The sequence below is a fragment of the Manis pentadactyla genome, chromosome 3 (assembly GCF_030020395.1).
Source record: "Manis pentadactyla isolate mManPen7 chromosome 3, mManPen7.hap1, whole genome shotgun sequence".
NCBI classification, from domain to species: domain Eukaryota; kingdom Metazoa; phylum Chordata; class Mammalia; order Pholidota; family Manidae; genus Manis; species Manis pentadactyla.
Window position 1 is genome coordinate 58,570,007 of NC_080021.1, and position 12,158 is coordinate 58,582,164.

At 40.9% G+C, this 12,158-nt stretch overlaps 1 protein-coding gene across 1 annotated transcript in view; it reads left to right on the forward strand.

The window, feature by feature from the left end:
- The window catches only part of LOC118929399 (tumor protein D52), a 288,249-nt gene extending 276,452 nt beyond the window's left edge, over window positions 1-11,797 (forward strand). Inside the window, exon 3 of the mRNA XM_057497948.1 lies at window positions 11,507-11,797. Within this exon, the coding sequence (XP_057353931.1) occupies window positions 11,507-11,672 (166 nt within the window). The 3' untranslated portion in view covers window positions 11,673-11,797. The remainder of the gene's footprint in view (window positions 1-11,506) is intronic.
- Window positions 11,798-12,158: the final 361 nt, after the last annotated feature.

Consider the following 12,158-nt stretch of genomic DNA (forward strand, 5'->3'; position numbering starts at 1 on the left):
TATTTTTAAATATATTATCCAATTCATGCTTCACAGCAAACCTGCAAAGTGGTTGGAATCTCTAATAATATAGGTGAGGAAATTGTGGTTCAAGGAAAGCAGGTTACCCAGAGTTACCCAACTAAGCAGCAACAGGGCACAGATTTGAATCCAGGTCTGTGTGACTCAAAACTTCTTTATTCCACAGGAGTTGCAGCAACTGACTCTTCATTCTGACAAGGGAAATATCAGGGCTCTCTGGAGCAACATTTGTTGTATCCAGTTCTACCTGGATACTTAAGAATCAGTAGGATAGAAAGGAAGTTCAAGCAGGGCTGGCACTGGAAGCAAAGGCAGAGAGGAACGGAAGTATGTGGAAATGGCCTTTACAGCATCGCCATGTGAGCACACACAATAGTGGAACCCATCATGAGAAGTGAGCTAGAAAGGTGGGCTCCAGGAAGCTCCTGTCATCCCCCAGGCTTTAACTAGGGATGATGAGACATGGAAGGGCTAAGTTCAGGAAATATCTGTGTTAAAAAATGAACAAAACTTGCTAACTAACTAAAAAATGAACAAAACTTTCTAACTAACTGGATGCTGCAGGAAAGGAGGGAAGGAGGAGTCAACATGAATCAAAGCTGTTTCAATGAATTACTGTGAAGACAAATGAAAGAATCCACTTGAACCCAGGTTACAGCTCCAAGTACTGCAGAAAATAGCGTTCACCTTTACCTTCTCTGAATTAACCTTTCTTTCCCCATGATTTAATTCATATAGAATATGTCCTATAATTGCTCTTTTCTGAGAATATAAAGCCTCAATTAAGACTTTAGGATATCTCTTTAATTTTTTTAAACAAAATATCCATGCTGTCAAATACATACACATGTTCATGTATGTAAATATACATATAAGACTAGAAAATATGACTTCAGATTTTCTAAATTTTACAAAAGGTTTCACAGAAGGCATAATCAGAAAGAAAAATAACTTATAAAAACCTAAATAGCATTAATTTACTTAATAGACTATTTCTAAATTCCTTCAGAATAGTTAATCAGATATTGTGTCGAGACTGTTCATTATGTGGTCTGTGAAAATCATTTTCCAGTGACTTTGAGAACTTTTTCATTTGTTATAGAATTAATTTTAAAATTAAGAGTAATTAAAGTATAAATTTATTTATTTTTATAATTTTTTATTAAGGTATTATTGATATACTCTCTTATAAAGGTTTCACATGAAAAAACAATGTGGTTACTACACTTACCCATATTATCAAGTCCTCACCCATACCCCATTGCAATTACTGTCCATCAGTGTAATAAGATGCCACAGATTCACTATTTGCCTTCACTGTGCTACACTGTTTTCCCCATGACCCCTCACACCATGTGTACTAAACATAATACCCCTCAATCCCCTTCTCCCTACCTCCCCACCTGCCCTCACACACCCATCCCCTTTGGTAACCGCTAGTCCCTTCTTGGAGTCTGTGAGCCTGCTGCTGTTTTGTTCTTTCAGTTTTACTTCGTTGTTGTTATAATCCACAAACGAGGGGAATCACTTGGTACTTGTCTTTCTCCTCCTGGCTAATTTCACTGAGCATAATATTCTTCAGCTCCATCCGTGTTGTTGCAAATGGTAGGATTTGTTTCTTTCTTATGGCTGAATAGTATCCATTGTGTATATGTACCACATCTTTATCCATTCATCTACTGATAGACGCTTAGGTTGCTTCAAAATCTTGGCTATTGTAAATAGTTCTGCAATAAACATAGGGGTGAATATGTCTTTTTCATTCTGAGAACTTGTATTCTTTGGGTAAATTCCAAGGAGTGGGATTCCCAGGTCAAATGGTATTTCTACTTTTAGTTTTTTGAGGAACCTCCATATTGCTTTCCACAATAGTTGAACAAGCTTACATTCACACCAGCAGTGTAGGAGGGTTTCTCTTCCTCCACATCCTCACCAGCATTTGTTGTTCTTAGTCTTTTCGATGCTGGTCATCCTAACTGGTGTGAGGTGATGTCTCATTGTGGTTTTAATTTGCATTTCCCTGATGAGTAGTGATGTGGAGAATCTTTTCATGAGTCTGTTGGCCATCTGAATTTCTTCTTTGGAGAATTGTCTCTTCATTTTTTAATCGGGTTATTTGCTTTTTGGGTGTTGAGTTGTGTGAGTTCTTTATATATTTTGGATATTACCCCTTTTCAGATACATCGTTTACAAATATATTCTCCCATACTGTAGGATGCCTTTTTGCTCTGCTGATGGTGTCCTTTGCTGTAAAGAAACTTTTAAGTTTGATATAGTCCCATGTGTTCATTTTTGCCTTTGTTTCCCTTGCTTGAGGGGATGCATTCAGGAAGAAGTTGCTCATGTTTATATTTAGGAGATTTTTGCCTATGTTGTCTTCTAAGAGTTTTATGATTTCATGACTTACATTCAGATCTCTGGTCCATTTTGAGTTGACTTTTGTGTATGGGGTTAAACAACAATCCAGTTTCATTCTCTTGCATGTAGCTTTCCAGTTTTGCCAACACCAGTTTTTGAAGAGGATGTCATTGCCCCATTGTATGTCCATGGCTCCTTTATCATATATTACTTGACTGTATATGGTTGGGCTTATGTCTGGGCTCTCTAGTCTGTTCCACTGGCTATTGTTCTGTTCTTATGCCAGTACCAAATTGTCTTGATTACTGTGGCTTTGTAGTAAAGCTTGAAGTTAGGGAGCATAATCCCCCCAGCTTTATTCTTCCTTCTCAGGATTACTTTGGCTATTTGGAGTCTTTTGTTCCATATGAATTTTAGAATGATTTGCTCTAGTTCGTTGAAGAATGCTGTTGGTATTTTGATTGCATTGAATCTGTACATTGCTTTAGGCAGGATGGCCATTTTAATAATATTAATTCTTCCTATCCATGAGCACAGGATGTGTTTCCATTTATTGGTATCTTGTTTAATTTCTCTCATGAATGTCTTGTAGTTTTCAGGGTATAGGTCTTTCACTTCCTTGATAAGGTTTATTCCTAGGTATTTTGTTCTTTTGTTGCAATTGTGAATGGAATTGTTTTTCTGATTTCTCCCTCTGCTAGTTCATTGTTAGTGTATAGCAATGCCACAGACTTCTGTGTATTAATTTTGTATCCTGTAACTTTGCTGAATTCAGGTATTAGATCTAGTAGTTTTGGAATGGAGTCTTTAGGGTTTTTATGTACAATATTATATCATCTGCAAACAGTGACAGTTTAACTTCTTCCTTACCAATGTGGATGCCTTTTATTTCTTTGTGTTGTCTAATTGCTGTAGCTAGGACCTCAAGAACTATGATGAATAAAAGTGGGAGAGTAGGCATCCTTATCTTGTTCCCCATCTCAAAGGAAAGGCTTTCAGCTTCTCACTGTTAAGTATAATGTTGGCTGTGGGTTTGTCATATGTGGCCTTTATTATGTTGAGGTACTTGCCCTCTGTACCCATTTTGTTTGAGAGTTTTTATTATGAATGGATGTTGAATTTTGTCAAATGCTTTTTTGGCATCTATGGAGATGATCTTGTGGTTTTTGTCCTTCTTTTTGTTGATGTGGTGGATGATGTTGATGGATTTTCTAATACTGTACCATCCTTGCATCCCTGGAATAAATCCTACATGATCATGATGGATGATTTTTCTGATATATTTTTGAATTTGATTTGCTAATATTTTGTTGAGTATTTTTGCATCTATGTTCATCAGGGATATTGGTCTTTAGTTTTCTTTTTTTGTAGTGTCTTTGCCTGGTTTTGGTATTAGAGTGATACTGGCCTCATAGAATAAGTTTGGAAGTATTCCCTCATCTTCTACTCTTTGGAAAACTTTAAGGAGGATGGGTATTAGGTCTTCACTAAATGCTTGAGAAAATTGAGCCATCTGGTCCAGGGGTTTTCTTCTTAGGTAGTTTTTTGATTAACAATTCAATTTCGTTGCTGGTAATTGGTCTGTTCAGATTCTCTGTTTCTTTCTGGGTCAGCCTTGGAAGGTTGTATTTTTTTAGAAAGTTGTCCATTTCTTCTAGGTTATCCAGGTTGTTACCATATAGTTTTTCATAGTATTCTCTAATAATTCTTTGTATTCCTGTGGTGTCTGTAGTGATTTTTTCCTTTCTCATTTCTGATTCTGTTTATGTGTGTAGACTCTCTTTTTTTCTTGATAAGTCTGGCTAGAGATTTATCTATTTTGCTTATTTTCTCAAAGAACCATCTTTTGTTTTCATTGATTCCTTGTATTGTTTTATTCTTCTCGATTTTATTTATGTCTGCTCTAATCTTTATTATGTCCCTCCTTCTACTGACTTTGGGCCTCATTTGTTCTTCTTTTTCTAGTTTAGTTAATTGTGAGTTTAGGCTGTTCATATGGGATTGTTCTTTCCTGAAGTAGCCCTGTATTGCAATATACTTTCCTCTTAGCATGGCCTTTGCTGCGTCCCACAGATTTTGCAGTGTTGAATTATTGTTGTCATTTGTCTCCATATATTGCTTGATGTCTGTTTTTATTTGGTCATTGATCCATTGGTTATTTAGGAGCATGTTATGAAGCGTCCATGTGGTTGTGGGTTTTTCATTTTCTTTGCATAATTTGTTTCTAGTTTCATACCTTTGTGGTCTGAGAAACTGGTTGGTACAATTTCAATCTTTTTGAATTTGCTGAGGCTCTTTTTGTGGCCTAGTATATGATATATTCTTGAAAATGTTCCATGTGTATCCTGCTGCTTTTGGGTGTAGACTTCTATAGATGTCTGTTAGGTCCATCTGTTCTAATGTGTTGTTCAGTGTCTCTGTCTCCTTACTTTTTTTCTGTCTGGTTGATATGTCCTTTGGAGTGAGTGGAGTGTTGACGTCTCCTAGAATGAATGCATTGCATTCTATTTCCCCTTTTAATTCTGTTAGTATTTGTTTCACACCTATATGGGTGCTCCTGTGTTGGGTGCATAGATATTTATAATGGTTGTATCTTCTTGTTGGATTGACCCCTTTATCATCATGTAATGTCCTTCTTTGTGTCTTGTGACTTTTTTTCTTTTGAAGTCTATTTTGTCTGATACAAGTACTGCAGCTCCTACTTTTTTCTCCCTATTGGTTGCATGAAATCTCTTTTTCCATCCCTTCACTTTTAGTCTGTGTATGTCTTTGGGTTTAAAGTGAGTCTCTTGTAGGCAGCATATAGATGGGTCTTGTTTTTTTATCCATTCATTGACTCTGTGTCTTTTGATTGGTGCACTCAGACCATTTACATTTAGGGTGATTATTGATAGGTACATACTTATTGCCATTGCAGGCTTTAGATTCATGGGTACCAAAGGTTCATGGTTAACTTCCTTACTATCTAAGAGTCTAACTTAACTCCTTTAGTATACTATTACAAACACAATCTAAAGTTTCTTTTTTTCTCCTCCTTTTTCTTCTTCCTCCATTCTTTATATATTAAGTATCATATTCTGTACTCTCTATTCCTTGATTGACTTTGGGGGTAGTTGGTCTAATTTTGCATTTGCTTAGTAATTAACTGTTCTACTTACTTTACTGTGGTTTTTATTACCTCTGGTGACTGCTATTAAACCATAGAAACACTTCCATGTATAGCAGTCCCTCGAAAATACACTGTAGAGATGGTTTGTGGGAGGTAAATTCTCTCAGCTTTTGCTTATCTGGAAATTGTTTAATCCCTCCTTCAAATTTAAATGATAATCTCCCCAGATAAAGTAATATTGGTTAGAGGCCCTTCTGCTTCATTGCATTAAATACATTATGCCACTCACTTCTGGCCTGTAAGGTTTCTGCTGAGAAGTCTGATGATAGCCTGGTGGCTTTCCTTTGTGATCTTATTTCTCTCTCTGGCTGCTTTTGATAGTCTGGCCTTATCCCAATCTTTGTCATCTTAATTATTATATGTCTTGATGTTGTCTTCCTTGGGTCCCTTGTGTTGGAAGATCTGTGCCCATCCATGGTCTGACATGAAAGGAAAGGAGCGACACACAGCAGCAATTCACCGGAGAATTCCGCTTTATTGGGGAAAGGTGCTGGGTTATATAGGAAGGGGCATGGGGTGATTGTGGTGTTACTTCTACGGGGCAGGTAGCTATTGGCTAGGTGCTGGGAGTGGGAGTGGGGACACACCCCCATATTAGCTGTTAAAAAAACCAACGGATCTTTCTGCCTCATCCAAGACCTTCGCCTCATCAACATGGCCGTTGTCCCTATCCATCCCTTAGTTCCAAATCCATACACCCTTTTATTGCAGATCCCTGCCTCAGCCTCCCACTTCTCAGTCCTAGATCTCAAAGACACATTTTTTCTATCCCTCGAGACCCCTCCTCCCAAGATTTTTTCACCTTCACCTGGATGGACCAATACACAAGACATTCTGAACAACTCACTTGGACAGTTTTGCCACAAGTCTTCCGAGTCCACCTTATTACAATACGTGGACGATCTTCTACTCTGCAGTCCCTCGTGGGAACAGTCTCAACTTGACACTGCCTCCCTACTTAACCTTCTAGCTTCCAGAAGTTACTGGGTATCCCCTGTCAAAGCTCAAATCTCTTCCCCTTCTGTCACTTACTTCCAATTTCTTCTATCTCAACAAAGAAAGTCCATTACCTTAGACAGAAAACAGCTCCTCTCTGACCTGCCCGTTCCCAAAACCAAGACAGAAATCCTTTCCTTTCTAAGCCTGGCTGGGTATTTTAGAGCATGGATCCCTAACTTCTCCCTGTTGGCAAGACCCCTATACGACTTCAGCAAGGGCCCCCCTGAAGAACCATTATCCTTCTCACCCCAACACTCCTTCATTAAGCTCTGTCAAGCCCTTGTAGAAGCCCCAGCTCTCCATCTTCCTGATTTGTCGAAGCCCTTCTCATTATACATTCATGAGAAGTCCAGTCAAGCTCTACGAGTCCTAGGCCAATATTATAGCCCATCCTTTGCCCCATTAGCTTATCTTTCCAAGCAATTAGACCCCACAGTTCGGGGATGAGCCCCCTGCCTACAGGCATTAGCTGCTGGACAGCTCTTGCAGAAGGAAGCTCATAAACTGACATTCGGGGCGCCCCTTACCATTCTGTCCCCACATCACCTAAAAGATCTCTTAACCTACAAAAGTTTACAGACTTTCCCTCCCTCCAGACTCCTGACCTTACTGTCCTCTTTCCTCCAAAATCCCATTCACCCCCTTTGCCATCCATACCCAAATCATGACTTTTTCCTCCTTTACCGCCCTCTTGCTTTTTCTCCTCATTCCTATTGTCTTCCCCACCACCCCAGCCTCCTTTGTATGGCGATTCAAAGTCAGACAGACTTACACACAGCATCAAACAAAAGTTACTGCCCTCATTGCCACATCAGACTGCCCTCTGAAAAGCTGCTCTGAGCCTTTATACCTCCTCTTCCTCCCTCCACCGAAGTGTTCACTAGCAGCTACCTTTATTCTCCCTACCTCTGCTTCCTCTATGACCAAAGACAAGCCTATTGTAGGCGATGGCAAGACACCTACGGGAGATGTCCCTACAGGTCTTGCGCCATTCACTACATGGGTAACTCCCGGTACCCACAGTATTACTCCTCCAACCGTTTCATGAGATACCCCAACGGCTCATTCTCCTTATCAGTCCCAAGTCCCTGGGACTCTCGATGGGCCACCGGGGTCACAGCCTCAGTTTACTATGAGGAGTCCTCGTCCCCCCCATGGTACCCTTCATATCTCTCGAGAGTATGTTCCCTCTCACTCCCAGCTCTCTCAAGTTGCATCAGATATCGGACATTCCGAAAAAGTCATTATCCAAACTCTTGATGGCACTTCTTCATCTTCTTATTCCTCCTACTCTTAGTTGCAGCTTATTCAAGACACCACCATCTTTCTCAACCACACCCTCAACACCGCCAATTGTTTCTTGTGCGCATCACTACAGTGCCCATTGCTGGCCGCCGTGCCCCTTAATATTTCCAACTACTTCTTCCATGCAGAAGGACAACCCCTCCACCCCCTGGCAGACATACCCCTATGGGAACCAGAATATGCAGATAATCTCACCATCCACCACTGTGTAGGCCCAGCTCCACCCCCCTCCAGCGCACTTCACTGCCTCTCTATCTACACCCCTACCTCCGGCTCTAAGACTTTCACTCAACCGGGACACTTCTTTTAGTGCAATGGCAGTCTTTTCAACTCACTGCCTCCCAACTCCGATATACCCTGCATTCTCGTCACCCTAATCCCATAGCTTACACTTTACAACATGGCAGAATTCCTTGAGCTCCAACCTCCCTTGCCCTCATGCACAAAAAGGGCTGCTTTCCTTCCCATCATGGTCGGTATCTCTTTGACCACCTCAGCCATTGGTGCAGGGTTTTTGAGAAGAGCCTTGAGTCACTCTCTATGGGCAATTAGAAATCTCAACGACAAACTTGAAAGAGCCCTGACATCCACTGCCGATTCCCTAGCCTCTCTCCAAAGACAGGTCACTTCGCTAGCTAAGGTCACCCTTCAAAACTGGCAGGCCTTAGATCTGCTTACAGCCAAGAAGGGCGGCACCTGCGTCTTCCTTCGGGAAGAGTGCTGCTATTACATCAATGAATCCGGCATTGTAGAAACTGACATTACCAAACTCACCGACCTTGCCTCCAGCCTCCACTCTGCTTCCAATTCCAACCCATTCTCTTCAATACTAACAAACCCCCTCCTTACCTGGCTCTGGCCCATTGCAGGCCCCATAATCATCATTCTTCTCGCCTGTCTCTTCTTACCCTGTATAATAAAGTTCATCAAATCCCAAGTCAGAGAAATCTCTAATCAAACTTTCAACCAGCTTTTACTCAGGAACTACCAGCTTTTAGTCACAGAAGATCCCTCACCCTCACGTGACCTCCTCACCACACGCTGAGATGGACCCCTCTCTCTGCTGGAAACTGTTCCTGGAAACAATGGCCGCAGACGACTGGCTTCTGGCACCCGTATCCTCTTGGCACCATTAGAATCAACAAGTCCTCGACCTATGGTTACAGGGAACCTTCATTGATTTCCAACCTGAAGAAGTCCACATCTACTCGTCTTTACTGTGGGGAGTCCTATCAACCCTTTCCCCCCAATCCTCAAGCCCTCACTCCCTTCTCCGCCCCCGTTCAGCAGGAAGCAGTCAGAGAGAAAGCAACGTCCACAACCCCATAGAGGAGAAAGGGGGGAATGAAGGGCCCCCACCAGTAAGATAGCGAACTTCCAGCTTCTCTTCCGGGTCCTCAGTTCCCGACGGCGCCACCTAAAGACCAATCACCTCTCTCCCCACTCCCACTCCCAGCACCTAGCCAATAGCCACCAGCCCCGTAGAAGTAACACCACAATCACCCCCATGCCCCTTCATATATAACCCAGCACTTTTCCCCAGTAAAGCGGAATTCTCCGGTGAATTGCTGCTGTGTGTCACTCCTTTCCTTTCATGACAGACTATCTCCTTCCCCAGATCGGGGAAGTTTTCAGCAATTACCTCTTCAAAGACACTTTCTGTCCCTTTTTCTCTTCTTCTTCTGGTACCCCTATAATACAAATATTGTTCCATTTGGATTGGTCACACAGTTCTCTCAATTTTCTTTTATTCCTAGAGATCCTTTTTTCTCTCTGTGCCTCAGCTTCTTTGTACTCCTCTTCTCTAATTTCTATTTCATTTATCATCTCCTCTACCACATCTGATCTGGTTTTAAAACTTTCCATTGTATGTTTGATTTCTAATACTGTGTTCCATCATGATTGGATCTCCAACCAGAATTCATTCCTGACTTCTTGAATATTTTTCTGTACTTTCATGAGCATGTTCATGATTTTTATTTTGAAATCTCTTTCAGGAAGATTCATGAGGTCGATTTCATTTGACCGTTTCTTTTGTGTACTTATCATTTTGCTTTGAACCAGGTTCCTTTGACATTTCATATTTGTATGTGGCTCCCTCTAGTGCCCATAAGCTCTCCTCTCTGGAGCTGCTCAGCCCCTGGAGCAATGTTGTGGGTCACAAGTGAGCGGTGTTGGTGCCTGGGGGGAGGAAAGAGCTGTTTCTTGCTTCCTGGCTGCTATGCCTGTCTCCAGTGCCAGAACCAATAGGCCAAGCACACCGATACAGGCCTCTCTGCTTTGCGTTTGTAGCTGCTGTAGGCGGGGCTTCCCTCTGGCTGGCCTAACACCAAGGTAGGGTTTGCTGCTTTGCGAGCCAGGTGCAGGCTGGCTGGGAGGAAGGCTAGTTGACTGCTTATCATGGAGGGGGTCCTTGGAGATGCACAGCCAGCCAAGGGGCTGGAGTGCCTGAAGATCTTAAGAGTTCCCAACCTGCTGGGCAGAGTGCACCCAGACAATTTTGTCTACCTGTCCTTTCTCCTGAGCAGTAAGCTCTGTGCAGTCCTTGCCCCTTTAGCAGCCTCTCGCTGTTAGGAAGTCTCTCAGTCTGCCCGCCTTTCTTTTGTCCCAGAGCAGCCGGATATGGATCCCTGTTTTCCACAAGGAGCTGGAATCTCAGTCTCTCCAGGTATTCTGCCTTTCTTAGCTTTCCAGTTCCCTAGTCACGAGAGTATCGTGTAATGTAGGTTTGTCCCAAGCCCCCACTCTCTCCCTGCTCCGTTTCTCTTCCTCCCCCCAGTGAGCTTGAGTGGGGTAAGGGCTTGGATCCCTACGGGCCATGGCTTTGGCATGTACCGTGTTCCATTAGGTTTATTCTTTTCTCGAGGTGTATGCAGTCTGACACGGGTCCCTTTCCTATTGCTCTTTCAGTATTAGTTGTATTTATTATATTTTCATATTATATACAGTTTTAGGAGGAAACCTCTGTCTCACCTCTCATGCTGCCATCTTTAATCATCTTCCTGAAGTATATATTTAAGCCTTTAAAGATTTGTGATTTTCAGTCAGAAACAGTATTTTCACTCTCCTGTACTTTTTCAAAATGTTGGTATTAAATTTCTAAAGTAATTGAAGGAAGAAAAGTAAATGACTGTCAGTTTTCATTTGGTATCACTTGAATATTTTATTGACCAAAGTGGCCCATCATATTATGGTCAGCATTGCACATTAGGTACAGCGCAGTCAACCCCAATACTAAGTACTTTGCTCTTAGACTTTTTTCCATTTTGCTTTTGTAATATTTACAAGATTTTTATTTTAGAAGAAAAACACACATATCTGGGAATCTTTTCTTTCCCTTGATGCTCTCTGACTTTAAAAATGAATGACATCAAAATACCAGTTTTAAGAACCAATTTGTTTGAATTTCAGTTTGGAATACATTTTTATTTTTGGGTATAAAATCTTTAGAGGTAATTAAGATGAAAATTCTGATACAACCAAATTACTTTTCTGTCAAAAACAACTATTTCTCAGGTGCCAGTATTAACTTTTTTTTAAGGAAGTGTTGATTTCATCTTGAACCAACTCAAATTAGAATTTGAATTTTACTTCTAACTAGTTGTTCACATTAAGATATGTAAAATTCATGGAATTCTTTTTCTTCCTGTTTAGGAAATACCAGAGAGGAACCAGAGTCCGGCTGCGGCTATTAGATCTTGAACTTACATCTAGGTTCCTGGGAGCAACAACAGATACAACGATACTAGAGGCTGATGCGATCCTTTTAGGGCTCCAGGAGAGTAAAGACTCAAAATCAAAAGAGGAACATAGTGAATAATAAATGAACTTTACTTAGTGTATTTATTCCTTTTTTGTTGAACCCAGGTATTCATCAAAAATGCAAGTAGAAAATGGTGAATAAATGATTGAAAGAAGACATAATAAATGAAAGCTATAATTATATTTCTTATTTGTTAGAGTGGTCTTTAGCTATATCCCCCCTCCCTTTTTATACTGATTCTTTCCTTTGATTGGGATAGTGTAAACTGTACCAAAAAATTCTGTCTCTCAGTAAATATGTTTTGAGTACTTTGCATGTGCATGACACTATCCTAAACACCAAAGAAATAGCAATAAACATATTAGACAAAATTGCTTGTCTTGTGGAACTTAACCTTTGGGGGAAATACACAGTAAGTAAAATATATAAAATATATAGCATGTTAGACAGTGATATGTACTGAAGATAAAAATTAAGCAGGGAGCAAAGAAGATCTGTACAGACATTTTTCCAAAGAAGACATACCGATGGCCAGCAGACATA